The sequence below is a fragment of the Podarcis vaucheri genome (genome assembly GCF_965113315.1).
Source record: "Podarcis vaucheri genome assembly, chromosome: 16".
Lineage (NCBI taxonomy): Eukaryota > Metazoa > Chordata > Lepidosauria > Squamata > Lacertidae > Podarcis > Podarcis vaucheri.
Window position 1 is genome coordinate 5,152,237 of NC_138754.1, and position 18,200 is coordinate 5,170,436.

General features: G+C 46.3%; 1 protein-coding gene across 2 annotated transcripts; it reads left to right on the forward strand.

Moving 5' to 3' along the window:
* Positions 1-7,422: 7,422 nt before the first annotated feature.
* Positions 7,423-18,171, forward strand: ANP32E (acidic nuclear phosphoprotein 32 family member E). 2 transcript variants are annotated; one of them, XM_082202547.1, is made up of 7 exons: positions 7,423-7,751; positions 11,313-11,462; positions 12,376-12,498; positions 13,915-14,080; positions 14,727-14,899; positions 16,363-16,417; positions 17,972-18,171. In XM_082202547.1, the coding sequence occupies exons 1-7, from the start codon at positions 7,698-7,700 to the stop codon at positions 18,037-18,039; spliced, it is 789 nt and encodes a 262-aa protein (XP_082058673.1). In that variant the 5' UTR covers positions 7,423-7,697; the 3' UTR covers positions 18,040-18,171. The 2 variants fall into 2 exon arrangements, with proteins under 2 accessions (XP_082058673.1, XP_082058674.1); XM_082202548.1 differs by lacking the exon at positions 7,423-7,751 and adding an exon at positions 9,332-9,352.
* Positions 18,172-18,200: the final 29 nt, after the last annotated feature.

An 18,200-nucleotide genomic window follows, 5' to 3' on the forward strand; every position in this document is an offset into this window, starting at 1 on the left:
GAAAAGACAATGGGGAGGATTTTCCATTTTCCTTTGACCTTGCAGAGAAAACATTTGCTCAGTTTGGGAATCAAAATGGTTTCAGGTCGGTCTTCCTGTGCTGATCTATGTACATGCTTGGCTGGTACACTTATGAACATTTAACATATATATAAGACCACAAAATTCCCATCACACTCTCTTGTAAGGGGAACAGTTGCATATTCTCAGCCATTGATAGAGAATCTACAGTAGAAAAATCACTTGAGAGATCGTTTCAGTGATTGTAAGGACACCGGATTAGCACAGAAGAATGCTTTGTTGACATGTTTTAAGATTTCACCCTCTCAAGATCCCAGAAGACATTTATAACACGAGGTTTCATAGATTACACTAGGCGGGGTGGTGGTGTAAATCTAGATAAAAGCACACGAGAAGAGCTTGCAGGATCAGGCCAAAGTCTCATCCAGTCCAGCATCCTATCCTCACAGTGGCCAACCAGGTGCCTCTTCTGGGAAATTGAACACAAGGAAACTCTCCCCTCCTGTGTTATCCAGCAACTAGTATTCAGAAGCATTACGCTCTCTGACTGTGGCAACACAGCCTAGCCATCATTGCTAGTTGCCATTGAGAGCCCCCCCCCTCCATGAATTTATCCAATCTTCTTACCAGGAAATATCCTGGGAGATCTCTGGGTAATCTGCAGTTGAGCGGGAAGGATTTTCGGTACCTAATCTTTTTAAGAGTAGCAGCAACAAAGAGACACCCAGCCCCACTCAACGTTGCCATGAATTACACAACGAAATGAAGAAAGCCTAATCCGGCCCGCCGGTCGGTTTAATGTGGCCCCTGTGGCAGTTTATTTCCTGGGGGGGAGGGAATCCAATAAACCTCAACAACTTCAATCCTAAAAGAAGCTCAACAACTTGGGTTGGCCCTTTGGTCGGCCCTCACGGCCCTTCACTTCATCAAAACTGGCCCTCTTTGAAAAAAGTTTGGACACCACTGACATAGGGTAAGCTAGGTGAAGATTTTTGTATGGAGGGAATGGAGAGTTCCGTTCAGTTCCGATACTGAAACTCTTTGGCTTGGAATCCTTTCATTCTAAGCGTTTCTGATAATGGTTGGTGGGTCTTGTGGGGCTCTGTTAAAAAGCAACAACAAGGTAAATCTTCCCAGATCTGAAGACTGACCACCGCTGAGCTAAACTCCTGCACCAGTGATGAACGCAGAGCTTGCCTTCAAATTAGATGACCAGCCAAATCATAGAATTGCAGAGTTGGAAGGGACGTGGGTGGCGCTGTGGTGTAAACCACTGAGCCTTGGGCTTGCCGATCGGGAGGTCAGGGGTTCGAATCCCCGCGACGGGGTGAGCTCCCGGCACTCGGTCCCTGCTCCTGCCCACCTAGCAGTTCGAAAGCACGTCAAAGTACAAGTAGATAAATAGGTACCGCTCCGGCGGGAAGGTAAACGGCGTTTCCGTCCGCTGCTTTGGTTCGCCAGAAGTGGCTTAGTCATGCTGGCCACATGACCCGGAAGCTGGCTGCAGACAAACACCAGCTCCCTCGGCCTATAGAGCAAGATGAGCGAGCAACCCCAGAGTCGTCCGTGACTGGACCTAACCAAAGGGACAACTCTAGCCCAACCCCTTGCATTGCAGGAATCACAGTCTCAACCTCTGCTCAAAAATCTCTAATATAGGAGAGTCTCCCATCTTTCAAGGATGTCTGTTCTGATCAGTTTTTTTGTTTTGGTGGCCTGTCAGATCTTCACTGCATGATCCGCACTCCACCCCCGTCCAAGAATGGTTAATTGTTTCCTCAATAGGGAATGCCATTCAAAACCAGAGCTTAAACAGCCCCGGACAAGAAATAGATCCTTTTATTGTTATCTATAGCTTCCTCATACAGTCGTACCTATGGTTACGTAAACTTCGGGATGCCCATGCAGCAAACCCGGAAGTATTTTACTGGGTTTCGCTGTGTGCGCATGTGCAGAATCGGTCCTCGGATTGCAGAAACCTCAGGATCCGACCCGACCTCTGGAACGAATCCCGTCCGCAACCGGAGGTACCACTGTACTTCCTTCGATATCTCTAAAAGGACACCTGTATTGCAGATCAATTAATTAGTTCATTGATCAGTTAACAGGTTCTAAGGATTCTCTAATTAATTGGTTTACATGCCTGTTTAAAAAACTTTTAAGACTATGGCTGCATTCCTAAGCATATTTACTTGGGAGTACAGTGGTACTTCGGGTTACATACACTTCAGGTTACAGACTCCGCTAACCCAGAAATAGTACCTCGGGTTAAGAACTTTACTTCAGGATGAGAACAGAAATCATGCTCCGGCGGCACAGCGGCAGCAGGAGGCCCCATTAGCTAAAGTGGTGCCTCAGGTTAAGAACAGTTTCAGGTTAAGAACGGACCTCCGGAACGAATTAAGTACTTAACCCGAGGTACCACTGTAAGCCCCTACAGAGCACGAGTGGGACTTTCTTCTGCAAAAATAAGTATTATGCAACTGGACAGTGTTTCTCCAGTTCCCTGACACCATAAAGCCCTATTACAGTGTACTGTATTACAGTAAATGTTTTGAAGTAATTTGGTATTGGTGGCTTTATCGCGCCACCTTGTGGCGACTGGCTAAAAAAGCAGCCCCCAAACCTTTCAAAATTCTTTACAGCATATACCGTAGTTACAAATGTCGGGTGTCTGCCCCTCTTTCTGCCAAGTGGTGGCGAGAGCCCATGGGTTCCCCAGGCACCCACGCAGGGTGTGTGTCCTTTTTTAGAATTGAAGTTGCAGTGGAGACTGTCACAGCCTTAAGAAATATGTTTTATTCACTTATTTACACCTTCAGTCTGCATGGAGGGTGTCCAGATCTTACCGCATGGTCATTTCAAGAGGCAGCAGCACAAGCAGTCTGCAGCTGGTCCCCTCCAAAGATGGATCTCTCCTCTTCCCAATAACCCTTGCTCAAAAATACACCCCATCACCGTGGCAACCCCTGTCTCTATTTACACCTCAGGGCAACAGGGAAGGAGTTCTCCTGTATTGTTAATGGCCCTCTATTGTTCTCTTGGGACGCGGGTGGCACTGTGGGTTAAACCACAGAGACTAGGACTTGTCGATCAGAAGGTCAGCGGTTCGAATCCCCGCGACGGGGTGAGCTCCCATTGCTCTGTCCCTGCTCCTGCCCACCTAGCAGTTCGAAAGCACACCAAAGTTCAAGTAGATAAATAGGTACTGCTCCAGCGGGAAGGTAAACAGCGTTTCCGTGTGCTGCTCTGGTTTGCCAGAAGTGGCTTAGTCATGCTGGCCACATGACCCGGAAGCTGTACGCCGGCTCCCTCGGCCAATAAAGCGAGATCAGCGCTGCAACCCCAGAGTCAGGCACGACTGGACCTAATGGTCAGGGGTCCCTTTACCTTTACCTTATTGTTCTCTTGATAGTCATAGCTCTGCCAGGTTGGTTTGCATAAACCTGCCCAGGATTTCCCTGTCTGGCACAGCTCTGCAGTTTGTGTTTTGATCCATATCCCAATTAATAAAAATCCTAGCATTTATCCGTTCCTAGTGTTTAGGGGGAACTCCCCCATCTATAGCAATATATAAAAAAGTGTTTCTAAAACCCTGATTGAAATGCATAAGCTTAAAAATAATTCAAAGGTTTCTGGAACATACCTTCAAACCCTCCCTGCTTCCTCGGAAGTTAAAATGCTACATACATATCCAGTGGTGTAGTGGTTTACAGAGTCATGCAGAGGGGTTGAAACATATTACTGTTTCTGCACCAGGATTCCTGTCTCCAGAAACACAGAGCTGCCCAATAAGCACGAAAGGGAAGCCAATTGGAGCTGATCTGAGTAAAAGGTGAGACAGCCATTGAGGATCGGCTCCCGGGGTCACTCTGGAGAAGGACACCGAAGCAGAATTGTCCTCCATGTTTCAAAGCTAAGCATCTAAGAACACGGAAAGGCGAAGGTGCTTCAGGAGAACAGGGTCACGTACTGTTAAGGACAAGTGGAATTTACATAACAACTCAAGTCACTCAGGAACAAGATCATAGCAGCAATCCAAATCATTTATCCTAGTAGATCTAACTGGAAAAAAATGCCAGGAGATCTTCATTGATCACTGCAAAACAGCCCCAATTATGATCATTACATAATCATAAGGCGATTGCGTAATCTTGGAAAATTATATCATTATACAATTTGCCTTCCAAGAGAAGTTATAGACAGGCTCCTTCCTTGTTGTCTTTCTGCCAGCGGGGGAAGCCATTTCTATTCCAACAGGTATAGGGAACTGACTGTTTCTAAGGAAAGGACTGTGCAGTGGTGAAGCTGCATGCTCTGCTACCGGGGGCGGAGAGCAGAGGCGGGGGTGTGGCTGGCACGCCCCGGGGGCATGGCATGCCGCCTACAGGGGTGTGGCATGCATTGGGGGTGTGGTACACCGCCCGCGAGGGCATGACACGCGTTCTGGCGGTGTGACGTACTGTCTGTGGGGGCGTGGCGCCTGTTTGGCAGGGGGTGTGCGCAGCGCGTGTCCGGAGGGGCTGCCGCGATGGCACCCTACTGGAATAGTGGTGCCAGGGGCAGTCCGCTCCCTCCGCACTCCCATTCCACCGCCAGTGGGACTGTGGTGTTTTAATTGCAACTATCTGTATGTTTTAATAGATCTTCTATACACTGTGTGTGTGTGTGTGTGTTATAATTCTAATTAGTATTTCATAGAATTGTACAGCTGGAAGGGACTTGTCACCTAGTACAACCCCCTAAAATTCAGGAATCACATCTCAAGTTTCGACAGGTGGGCATCTAACCTCTGCTTTTAAAATCCCCAATGTGAGGCGAGTTGGCTGTGACTATCATGAAGGGATACTGTACAGTGGTACCTCAGGTTACAGACGCTTCAGGTTACAGACTCCGCTAACCCAGAAATAGTACCTCAGGTTAAGAACTTTGCTTCAGGATGAGAACAGAAATTGTGTGGCGGTAGCAGCGGCAGCAGGAGGCCCCATTAGCTAAAGTGGTGCTTCAGGTTAAGAACAGTTTCAGGTTAAGAACGGAACTCCAGAACGAATTAAGTTCTTAGCCCGAGGTACCACTGTACAGTGGTACCTCGCAAGACGAATGCCTCGCAAGACAAAAAACTCGCTAGACGAAAGGGTTTTTTGAGCTGCTTCGCAAGACGATTTTCCCTATGGGCTTGCTTCGCAAGACGGAAACGTCTTGCAAGTTTGTTTCCTTTTTCTTAACACCGTTAATACAGTTGCGACTTGACTTCGAGGAGCAACTCACAGAACGCGGTGTGGTAGCCTTTTTTGAGGTTTTTAAAGACTTTGGTGATTTTTGAAGCTTTTCCAAAACTTTCCCGACACCGTGCTTCGCAAGACGAAAAAAATCGCAAAACTCGCGGAACGAATTAATTTCGTCTTGCGAGGCACCACTGTACTTCTGAATTTGCCACTACACTACTATATGGATGTGTTTGTGTGTATGTCAGAAAAAATATGATACAGCCTGGGCCTTCTCCAGGACCAAACACCTTGGCCCCTATGATTGGCAGGTGAGACTTGGTCGGTGGTGCCGCCTTCGGAGGAAGCCTGGTTGCTGCTGCCTCGCGATGGGGCCTTTTCAGTGGTGGTTCCCCAGGTGTGGAATTTCTCTCCCTAACAAGGCGTGCCTCTCTCCATCATTAACTTACAGCAAGAATTTCAGCAGGAACCCAGAATTCTGGGTTATTTGTGGGTCATATGAATTTTTTCAATTTTTTTTCAAAATATAGTCCGGCCTTCCACAAGGTCTGAGGGACACTGGACTGGCCCCCTGCTGAATAAGTTTGCTGACGCCTGCACTATAGGGTCAGATAGAGGACAGTGGGGTGAATTTATGGAACTCAAGGGGGCGGCCGCCTCAAAACGTTAGGGAACCACTGCATTACGTATAGAATAGAATAGAATAGAATAGAACATCTTAAAAAGCAGAGAATCACCTTGCCAACAAAGGTCTGTACAGTGGTACCTCACAAGACGAATGCCCGCAAGACGAAAAACTTGCAAGATGAAAGGGTTTTTCGTTTTTTGAGTTGCTTCGCAAGACGAATTTCCCTATGGGCTTGCTTTGCAAGACGAAAACCGAAAAAAACGAAAACGTCTTGCAAGTTTGTTTCCTTTTTCTTAAAACCGTTAATACCCAGGGTGACTTCGAGGAGCAACTCATAGCACGCGGTGTGGTAGCCTTTTTTGAGGTTTTTGAAGACTTTGGTGATTTTGAAGACTTTGGGAAACCGTGCTTCGCAAGACGAAAAAAATCGCAAGACGAAAAAACTCGCAGAACGAATTAATTTCGTCTTGCGAGGCACCACTGTATAGTTAAAGCTATGGTTTTCCCAGTAGTGATGTATGGAAGTGAGAGCTGATCGCCGAAGAATGGATGCTTTTGAATTCTGGTGCTGGAGGAGACTCTTGAGAGTCCCATGGACTGCAAGAAGATCAAACCTCTCCATTCTGAAGGAAATCAGCCCTGAGTGCTTGAGAAGACTCCCTGGAAAAGATCCTGATGTTGGGAAAGATGGAGGGCACAAGGAGAAGGGGACGACAGAGGACGAGATGGTTGGATAGTGTTCTCGAAGCTACCAGCATGAGTTTGACCAAACTGCGGGAGGCAGTGGAAGACAGGAGTGCCTGGCGTGCTCTGGTCCAGGGGGTCACGAAGAGTCGGACACGACTAAACGACTAAACAACAACTCACTCTCTCTCTCTCTCTATATATATAGTGTGTGTGTGTATATGTACCATATATATATGTATATAGTGTGTGTATAAAGAGTGTGTGTGTGTGTGTGTATATATATATACACACACACACATATACACACACATATATACTGTATGTACTTATACATAGAGTAAAGCTCATGGAAGGAAGAAGGGAGAGGTCCTTGGAAGCGAGCCAGAGGCCTTGCGCGCAGAAAGCAGCAAGGGCGACCTCTTAGGCCACTGCAAGGCAGCGTGCCAGCCCCGACGCTCGCTCGCCGCGCAGCTCTTGCAATGGCCGCAGCCCAGCCTCGCCGAACCCTGGGACCCCTCCCCGAGCCGCGCGTTGCTTCCAGCGCGCCAAAGGCGCACACAAAAGAAAACACAGCGCGGCGGCATCAGCGGGAGGAGGAATCGGGAAGGCGGGAGGCAAGGCTTCGATGGGCGCCTCGCCCAGCCACTGGCGGCCGCTTTCTCTCCGCTCGCGGCCAATCGGCTTTGGGAGGAGGGGAGCCCCGGCCTCTCCTCCCGCTGAGCTGGGAGAGCGCGCGCGCGCAAGGGCGACTGGCCGGGCGGAGGCGGGGCGTCTGCCAGGGGGCCCCATGCGCCGTGTCATGGAGGCTCAGTGTGCGAGCGGCCATTGAAGGGAAAGGAGCTGCGTGTTTCGCAGGAGGAGGAGGAGGGATCGGGGGTGGGGGGGCTCTGGGCTGGGAGAGGAGCCGCGGCAGCAGCCTTAGCACCTGGGAGTTCCCAACTTTCATTTGCACCGGCTCCTTTGGGTTGATTTAGAGGAGGACGGGGTTCCTTCCTTTTTTATACATTTTCACCCCGTTTTGGGGGGTCCCTTCCTTTGGGTAATTTTCTCTTTTTTGCGCTCCTCCCTCCACTTTTTTTGTTTTTTTGGAGAGGGGCTTTTCCAAAGCAGGGCCGGCGCGCAAAGGCGGGAGGGCGATGGAGATGAAGAAGCGCATCAACCTGGAGATGAGGAACCGGGCGCCCGAGAAGGTGAGAACAAACTCCAAAATGAAAATTAAAAAAAATAAAATCCTTAACCCTTCCCCCCACGGAATATCCCAAACGGCTCTCCGCCTCCCCTTAATCCCTTTCTCTCTTTAAATGGTGGGTTTCCCTCCTCCACGCTGCCTTCTTGGCGAGGCGAAATCTCCATTGCGCTAAAAGTGCGCGATGATGGGCGCATTTGGAGAGGGCGCGTTGGACTCGATCGCGCTTATTTTTTTTCGCCATGCTGGACTTCCAATCCCGTTCTGCAAAAGGACAACTTGGGCTAATTTATCTCCTTTTTGTGGGGGGGCTGCGTATCCGATCCAATGCAAAGTCTCCCCCAAAGGCGAGGTTTTATTTTTCAAATGATGGCATCTGCTTGCTTTCGTGCTGGCGCCGGTTCCTTTCCACCCTCCCGGCGCTGCGCCTGGAAACCAGACCCCCATCTCCGCCCGGTTTGTCTGTCTCTCTCTGCCCCTCTAAAACGGGGGTTTGCGTGGCGAGCTTAAGTAAATTTGCCAACCGTGATTGAAAGAGGACATGGGGGGGTTAACTCTTCCGCTCCTGGCGCCGCCTTCTCCCCATGATGGGCGAAAAAGAAAAAGAAATAGAAATCTGGGTCATGCTTCGGTGCCATCTCTCCCCGCCCCAAAAGCGGTTAATTAAATATATATCTATGTACGTAACCGCCAAGCTAGGAGAGCGTGAATCCCCCCCCCGGCAACGCGTAAGAAAAGAAAGTATTTCCGAATTAAAAGTTTTCCTCCCTCGCTTTCTTTGCATTAGTTAACTGCTCTTCCGTCAAATCTAGGTCACGCGTCCCCTTTCGCCGACGGTGGGGAAAAGGATCGGGCTTTGGCTGGGTTGTGGCTTTTTTTGCAAAACAAAACTGGGGAGGGCCCCTTTGTTCTGTTAACACCCCGAGGAAATATTCAGGAGAGCCCTTTTGGGAACCCCCCCTTTAAACTTTTTTGTAAAAAAAAAATCTGTTGTTTGAAGGGGGCATTTATTTATGCGAGTTTAACTTGGCTGCGTAGATTGCTTGCTTGATAAACAAGTCGCTGGGCTTACGCCGAATCCATCTTAGTCCAACTACGCAGATGCTTTTGGGCTTTCCTGTAGCCTTGCACAAAAAAGCGATGGGGGAGGATTCTTTTTTTTTTAATGCTACCCGCGCCCTTTTTAAACGAGGCATTTTTGACGCACTAAGAACTGAAGCCTCGTCTTTATTTTTAATGATTCGTGTCTTGCCCAACCCTTTCCTCGGGTGCCGTTCTGCCCTGCTCTCGGAGAGAGCACATGGCTGGCGTCATATGCCCCCCCCCCGGCTCGCTTCCCTGTGCAAGCTCGCTCCCCTAATGGTTCCAGAAGATAAGGCGATTGCGTTGTGGCTGAGTCCCTTTTGCTCCGCGCTGGGGGTGGGTGGGTGGGGATGAGACAAAAGCGCCCGCCTTCCTCCCTCCGCCCTCTCTAAAAGCTAAGGTTCATGGCAGGAGTTCGCAGAGAACAGCCTTGCCAGAGAGGGAGGGAGAGAGAGGCTGGTAACTTCCTCCGCCCCATAATGTCTCTTCCGTGGAAGTGCTGGTGTCAAAAGAGTATTACAGGTAACGCTGAATGGCCTGGTTTGCTCCAAGCTCACTCCCAGCCACAGAGAAAGCAGCAAAGAGAACGGGATGTGGTGGCTGCCCCAAGCTATAAATGTACCCAAACTGGTTGCAAATATTTCCCCTTTTGTGCCTTCCGGTTCATAATGGATAGGGGCAGTCCTGGGTGGTACAGCCCCCAAAAGGCTTGGCACAGAAGTCTCGGGTGTTTTCTTTGCTTGGATATGGGGCTGGGGGAAACCTCCTGGGTATAGAGGCTGGGGGAACTTGTTTTTTAGATTTTCTCCCAGCTGCTTCTCACAAAATGTGTGTGGACTTTCTGAAGGGTTGCAGCGTTTGGGGCTTTTCAGTTTAGAGAAGAGGCAAGTAAGAGGTGACATGGTGGAATTGTATAGAATTATGCATAATGTTGAGGAAGTGGATAGGGAAAAGTTTTTCTCCCTATCATGTGGATACCCTGTGAAGGTTCGGGACAGATAAAAGCATGCACGTTTTGTGAACTGCCTTGAGATCTTGCAATGAAGGGCTGTGCATATACCTAATAAATAATAAAGTAACAAGGACGTAGTTAAACTGAGAAACTCACTCCCACAGGAGGCAGTAATGGCCACCAGCACGGATGGCTTCAAATGAGGATTGGCAAGTTTTTGGAGAAGGATCAGGCTATGGGTGGCTATTAGCCACGCACAATCTGAGACGGGGATGCTTCTGGAAGCCGCAGGAGGTGGGGGGAAGAGTGTTGCTTTTGTGCTTGATTCCCGCTTGCGGGCTTCCCACAGACATCCAGTTGGCCATTGTGAGAACAGACTAGATGGGCAACTGGCCTGATGCAGCAGGCTCTTATGTTCTTATGAAATATGTCAAATTCAGTTGTTGTGAACAAAGATCGCAATTTGCTTTCTGCTGGGGCTGGGGCAGCGGTGGCCTGGCTAAACTTCAGTTTATAATTCCACTGCCATGTGTTGTTTCAAAGAGCAGAGTCAACCCCCTTGTGGCCTTTTCCAATTCCCTGCTGCTCAACTCACGACTCTCTGGCTCCAGCAGATGTTCCTGCATTTAGGTCAGGACAAACACTTGCTCTGTCTCGCCCCTTTTGCAGTTGATTGGCAGGAGGGAAAGTCTTCCTTCCCTTCCTCCCTGCTCCTTGCAGGTTAAGCCTTGAAGAGCTAACAGCTCCTGTGGCATTTAGTAATGCAAAGCAACTCTGCATTGTCGAGAGTACTGTACTGTAAAGACAAAAAGTAACCCAGGTGTTGTTTTAAACTTGACTAAATTGTGCATTTCTGGTTTCTTGAAGAGCGGTGGGTGGGAATGAATCAAGCTTGTTCCAAAAATGTTGTTGTCTCTTTTCAGTACAGTGGAACCACGGCTTGCGAACGTGATCCATACGGGAGGCACGTTCGCAACCCGCAGCGCCGCGTCAGCCCACGTGCGTGATGCGATTCGGCGCTTCTGCACATGCGCAAGCGCCAAAACCCAGAAGTAACCCGTTCCGGTACTTCCAGGTTTTGGCGCGTCTATAACCCAAAAATGCGCAACCTGCAGCGATCGCAACCTGATGTAGCACCCGTTGCATGTACTTTGGCTAATTTTTATCCTTGAGTGGACCCACTGAAATGAATGAACTTGAGTCTTCATGGAGGAGAGAGGGTTGTTGATGGCTGCAAGTCATGATGGCTATGCTTTGCCTCCAGTCAGGCAGAAATGTTTCTGAATACCAGGAGAGAGCACTCTTGGGCTCGGGTCCTGTTCGTGGGTTCGCATTTGGGGTATCTGGGTGAGTGGGATGCTGGACTAGGATGTGCCATAGGCCTGATCCAGAAAGCTCTTCCTTTGTTCTTAATTTCAACAGGTCTGTGAGTAAAGGTTAGTTGAGCAACGCCCATAATATCTGTTCGAATGTGACAGGGAGCATAGGTCTTTCTTCAGCTTGAAGTTGACTTGTGTCCTGTTTTTGTAGGTGGCTGAGCTGGTTCTGGACAATTGCCGGTCTAGCAATGGCGAAATCGAAGGTCTGAATGACACGTTTAAAGAGCTAGAGTTTCTCAGCATGGCCAACGTGGAGCTGTCATCACTCGCCAAGCTCCCCACTTTGACTAAGCTTCGAAAGGTGAGTATTGACCAGAATGCAACGATGAGTTAGTTCTGTTTGGCCAGTGGGTTGCAAGCGCATAGGATTAGCTCCCTAAATCCTTGGGTATATTTAGCCCATTCCTGTTGAGCTCAGTTAGCGACACTGCTTGCATAGAAGGAGTGCGGGTCCTGTCGGCTCGTCTATGAATTTAGGTCTCTCCAGGCCTGCTCTCGACGCTATCCTAGCCTCCTTCAGCATAGTGCTGCTGGCTGTGGCTGGTGGGAGTTGTGGTTGAGGACATTTTGAGGACACCGTGTTGCTCTCAATTGCATGTCTATATTTTTGGGTGTTTTTCCAGGCAATATCCTTTTTTAAACATGTTTGCACATGACTTTTTATTTTTCATTTATTTCATAAAAATTGTATACCGCTTGACAGTGAAGCAGCGGTTTACAGAAATTATCAGTAGAAAAAAATAACAATAATTTAATACTTTTGAAAAGTTAAGAGTGATAGACTAAGAACAGATTGAAACTCACAGCAAAAACAACTGCCTGATAGCAATGGGAAGAGAGTTCCAAGGTTTAAAGGGATTAAATTTACCTTCATTGTTTCTTATATTCGTGTACATTCAAAAACAGCCCTGTGGAGGTGGGTTAAACGGAGGAGGAACAACCTGTCCACTCCAGCAAGCTTCATGGCTGAGCAGAGATTGTTACAGTTAAGCTTGCAGGGAAATGATTGTATACTTGTAGGTTAGGTGCAAACTTGGATAATGATGTGAGGAAGATTATTAGAACTGGTATTCTTGTCTGGCTCTGAAGAAGTCAAAATGCATCTAAAAAAAGGTTTGTTTAGATTCCTAGAGCTGCATGGTTTTACTAAAATACGGACATGGGAAAAGTTGGAAAACATCTGCCTAATCATATGATACTTTTCTGCATCGTAGCTGGAACTGAGCGATAATCTAATTTCCGGAGGCCTGGAAGTCCTGGCAGAGAGATGTCCGAATCTCACATACCTAAATCTGAGTGGTAATAAAATCAAAGATCTCAGCACCGTGGAAGCCCTTGTAAGTATAAAGCGGCATTTATACAAAGTAGTCCCGATTTCATATTTACTTAGAAATCATTGTTGCTGTGTCCACTGGAGCATACTCAAAACCGGCAGCTTTGCGTAGGATTGCAGTGTTTAGAATCCTGGAATAATTTCAGCCCAGCATCGCTGGACAGGGTAACTAGATGGCATGACTGCATAATAGGTGTTGGTAAATGTTTCTCTGCTTGTAACCAGGTATTATAAAGGCACAAATCTCATAAGCTGAGTTTAAAGTACAATGCTAAAGCAAGTCGGCATAATTTACAAAGATGTCTTTAGAGGTTCGTATTCTGGACATGAGATGGACAGATCAGCTTTAAGAAGGGTAGCTGCGACTATTTTGCATGTTGTTGCGCAGTTTGCATGGAGTGGTTAAATCAGTTTTGCCTCCATCAAACTGGAGCCTGGAACTTGTAACTCCACCTTCGTAGTAGAGCTCTTTTGCCAACAACTGTTTCCCTACATGAATAAATTATTAAGAGCACTGAAGGAATGTATTGCCTGCCTCTCCCTATGTAAACCCATCAGCACCCTGCAATCATCCTCTGAAGTCCTTCTTCATGTGTCCCCTCCATGGTGGGTCCAGAGGGAGGCAACATGAGAACGGGCCTTTTCTGTGGTGGCTCCCCATTTGTGGAATGCTCTCCCCAGGAAGGCTCTCCTGGCACCTTTGTTGCATACCTTTAGATGCCAGGCAAAAACATTCCGCTTCTCCCAGACCTTTAGCTAAGTAATCAATCTATGGCCTTTAAGCTGTGTAGGGGGTTTAATTGTTTTTGTTCGTTACTATGGTATGTATTTTTGTGTTTTCATATTGCAAACTGCCCTGTGATCCTCTTATGAAGGGCAGTGTAGAAATTTAATAAATAATGATGGTAAATGTTGTAGAAGTGTTCAAAACAGAGTTATCTACTCAGAATCATGACTTAAATATATAAGGAAGTCTCTATATCTCTATTATTATCTTTCCTACTGGGTTGTAGAACCCACTATTCTGATAAATGCTTTTTATAGAGTAGAAGGCACTGGGGATGAGTTTATAGGTCCAAGGGGGCAGTGGCCAATTTTTTGGGGGGAACCACTGTTCTAGCTCAGTGGTAGGGTTACAGTTAGAAAATTCACTGATGTTTGCCTGCTTATGTTTGTAAGTCATGTCAGTTTGTGGAGTTATTGGGGGGGGGGTGTATATAAAACAAAGCACAATCCAACCCACGCTTGCTTGGAAGTAAGTTAATTAGGGCTAATTCCTAGATTGCAGTTGTAATGTTACAGACTGGGCTACCAACATTTGTGCAGAGTTGGCAGGCCTAATAGTGAAGCATCTAAAGGAGTCATTAAAAGGTGTTTTCTGTTGACGTAGAAATCTAATGTGTCGTTCTATTCTTTTCAGCAAAATCTTAAGAATTTGAAGAGTCTTGATTTATTTAACTGTGAGATCACAAACCTGGAGGATTACAGAGAAAGCGTGTTTGACTTGCTCCAGCAAATTACGTATCTAGACGGGTTTGATCAGGAGGATAACGAGGCCCCCGACTCAGAAGATGAAGAGGATGAAGGTAACTCTTTGTAAACATGTCTGGTGATCAGTTATTATACCCTTTCTAGGTGGATGTCAAGTCACAGGCTTGGAGCAAATGGGATGTCAATTGTGTGGTTTAACATTCACTGTTCACACTATACTTTTTTATATATGTGCCAAAAAGACTTACAGTGCACCTAGCAGCAAAACATAACTGTCACGTAAAGAATACATTTTGTTGTTTTTTAAAAAAATTGTTTGCTATATATAACATCGTACGAGCCACTCATATATTGGATTTTGTTTCTAGAATCGCTGTTCTAACGTCTGGAAAAGAGCTAACATTTGATTGGATGTTGAACTGATCTATACATTCCAAAAAAAATGTACGTGTTATAGTCCTCCTGGGAGGAATGTTTTGAAAGGTTGCCCCCCCCCCACCCCACCCCCACACATAGGGATGAAGGCTAAACGAAAATCCTCCTTGATATGATAGCACAGGTGGGGACGTTCTTGAGCCTCCAAGCCTGCAAACAGCTGTGATGCATTCAGAAGTAGTCATGTCCCAGGAGGACTGTACCATGTGCTTGTTTTTTGAGTCTGTGGGTTTGAACCTGTAAATTCTGTGTCAGAAGTTGGAAGCACGTGCCATGTGCATCTCATTAGCGTTAGCTTTCCTTCAGATGGGGATGAAGATGAGGATGAAGAAGATGAGGACAAAGCTGGTCCCCCAGGAGAATATGAAGAGAATGATGAGGAAGACGATGATGGCTCAGACTTGGGGGAGGGTGAAGGTGAAGATGAGGAGGATGAAGAAGAAGTGGGCCTCTCATACTTAATGAAAGAAGAGATTCAGGTAAGTTTTATGCTCTTCCTCCCTCCCCTCTCAAGTTCCAAAACATTCAACCTAGATATTGGTGCATGCTGTGCAAAAAAGAGTATGTTTTGTCCACGCCATGCTCCCATGGACAACACAGAAATCATGGAAATTGTATAAATGTGCCGGCATATATATTGTTGAAGCAAAAGCTGTGGTTTGAAATCTTGGACTCTAGCCTGTTTTGTGAGAGAACGCTGCTGATGGGACTGTTCAAAATAAATCAACCAAGCTGCGAATGACAGAAGACTAAAAGTAATGTTGCTAGGATTAGATCAGGGAACCTTAGGAAACAGGTAAAGATTCATCAGAGGAAGATAGGAATAAGTGCACAATCCCATGGCTGAGAAGTCATCATTATAGAACTCAGGGACTGTTGTTTTGCATTAAAAATGTACCCACATCTGAAGATGTGCTTTATAGATCCCAACAGAACCAGTGATTTCTTTATTGGGGGCTCAGTGCCACAAATGGTGCAGATGTGTGAAGGGAATATGAATCCTAGTGGGAAATGAAATGGCTGAGGACAAGTTAGTGAGAAGTCCCAGGAGTACAAATTGAGAACAAGATAAGCAAATGAGCAGTGAAACACGAAGGCAAGATACTTGACTTGGTTCTGGCTATATGTCACTGAGGTGCATGTCGAGGCAGGTCGAAGACACTGGCTATATTCTCCCTGCACACCAGAGAAATCCTGCAATTCAGTAGCAAACAGTTTGTCCTTTGCGTATTATTTTTGTAATCAGCTTCTCTAAATTGTAAAAATTTAAGAACATAAGACGAGCCGGCTGGATCAGGCCAATGGCCTATCTAGTCTCTTCTGTTGTGAAGACAGATGCAAAGAATTCATTCAGCTTCTACACAGATTCCTTGTCCTCCTTTACAACTCCTTTCACTCCCTTGTCAGCCAAGGGTCCAACTACCTCCCTAGAGGATTTCCTGCGACTAATATATTTAAAAAACTTATTATTGGTAGTTTTAATGTTTTTAGCAATGTTTTCCTTTTTTTATCATCCCTTACTGTCTGTTTGCACTTTTTTTTTGGCCAAAGTTTGTGTTCCTTTTTATTCTCTACATTTGGACAAGACTTTGGTTTTTTGAAGGAAGCCTTCTTGCCTCTAAAAGCTTCTTTGACTGCTTGATGCCAGCATCTTGGTCCTTGTGGTAGCTTTCCTGATCTGTGATACACACCTCAGTTGAGTTTCTAATAGTGTGTTCTTAAACAACTCCCAAGCATTTTGGAATGAGTTGACCCTCTTGACTTAACCGTTTTTGACTTTTGCCTTAGTTGAGCACAGAGAAATTTGGCGTTGCTTTTTATAGAATGCAACAGTCTGGGAGTGGCATGTCTTGCAGCCTTATTAGAACGGGATTAGGAGTATTGGTTTCACTTTGTAAATCATACTGAACTTTTGAGACTATCAACTTCTTTCCCTCTTAAGGATGAAGAAGATGATGATGATTACGTAGAGGAGAAGGAGAATGAAGAAGAGGAAGGTAAGTTTCATATTCAATTGCATGTGAATAAAGTTACTTTTGAATTCTTAAAACATCTGAAACTTCCTAATTTGGATCCTTCAGGCTTGAAGGAACTGCCTTCCATTGGAGGAAGGGGACATCTGAACCCAACATAAGTTGAATTTATACTTGGTTGATGTAAATCAGAGGAGGGGAGCCTTTGGCCCTTCAGAAGTTGTGAGGTTGCAACTCCCATCATCATCATCCCAGGCCATTGGCTATGCTAGCTGATGGGAGCTGAGAACATCTGAAGGACCATAGGTTTGCCATCTCTGCCTTAAATAGCTGATAATTTTTTTGCAACCTATATTTAGCTTTTATAAAGTTGCTACAGCTGGACTATATTTTTCTAAGGGGTTGTAAGTTGGTGCAATCAAATGGAAGTGTTAAATTAGTGTTTTCATTGCTGTAACATCCAGCTTTCATTCTATAATGTTTCCACAACAGAAGGGGATTTCTGGGAGAGATTTTTCTGTGGTCCGCTAGAAATAGCCTCCTTTTATTACTGAAGTGCTTATCTTCCTATACAGCAAAAGACAAGAGCTAGACTTCAATACATGACTCATTAGCCACATAAGACATTGCCCTGAAGACTTCATAGATTCTCCCATTGTCTGTCCAGATGATGCTGGAAAAACAGGGGTTATGCGGTTGTTTGGTACCTGACAGGTCACCATACAGCCAATGTCCCCCTTTTGAGGTTGCTTAGTTTTGTCTTGGGGTGTATCTACACTATAAACCAAAGCACCCAGGTTATCAGCTCACAGAATTTGGGGAATTAATTTGGGTGAGGGTTTATAGTGAAGACTTCTCAGCAGCCCTTAACCTCTGTTCCATGGGCTGCTTTTGGGGGGGACTAGACTAACAATACTGTAATTGACTCTTTGCCTTTAGGAAAATATCTGATCTGTATTTTTTTATATACTTAAAATAGAAAGAGGTAATATGCCAGTTGTTCTGATACATTGAACAGTTGATGGCTCAGACCACGCATAATTTCTTCTTTCTGTTTAGCCAATTTCATGTCAAGGTATTTGTTTTGTGTTTGATAAACTAGGTATAAGTGTCCAGAAGAGGTAGAAATAAGGCAGCGTGTGTGTGACATGCTGTAGTGTGCTTAAAGGTAAAGGGACCCCTGACCATTAGGTCCAGTTGCGGATAACTCTGGGGTTCCGGTGCTCATTTACTGGCCGAGGGAGCCAGCATTTGTCCGCAGCCAGCTTCTGGGTCATATGGCCAGCATGACTAAGCCGCTTCTGGCGAACCAGAGCAGCGCACGGAAACACTGTTTATGTTCCCGCTGAAGTGGTACCTATTTATCTACTTGCACTTTGACGTGCTTTCAAACTGCTAGGTTGGCAGGAGCTGGGACCAAGCAACGGGAGCTCACCCCATCGTGGGGGATTCGAACCACCGACCTTCTGATCAGCAAGCCCTAGTCTCTGTGGTTTAGACCACAGTGCCACCCGCATCCCTGTAGTGTGCTTAGCCTTAGCTTTAACATAAGTGAACATGTTCTTTTCCTTTTTGCAGTGGAAGGCGTCAGAGGGGAGAAGAGAAAACGTGCAGCAGAAGATGAGGGAGATGATGACGACGATTAAGTTGTAGGAAAAAAATAGGACCAGATGCATTTTTTGTTGCAGGATACGCAATAGCGATATGCAGACTTGTATGTCTCCATGTATCCTAGGTATCCCTACAGAAGATATTAATGTGTTAACTTTTTATAGGAAGTGTGTTTTTACTATTTTTGCCCTTTTTA

Excerpts from the sequence above, each read along its gene's own strand:
- ANP32E (XM_082202547.1), top strand. The coding sequence starts at position 7,698 with ATGGAGATGAAGAAGCGCATCAACCTGGAGATGAGGAACCGGGCGCCC. Across the intron at positions 11,463-12,375 it reads CTTTGACTAAGCTTCGAAAG|CTGGAACTGAGCGATAATCT; the intron begins GTGAGTATTGAC and ends TCTGCATCGTAG. Across the intron at positions 14,900-16,362 it reads TAATGAAAGAAGAGATTCAG|GATGAAGAAGATGATGATGA; the intron begins GTAAGTTTTATG and ends TTCCCTCTTAAG.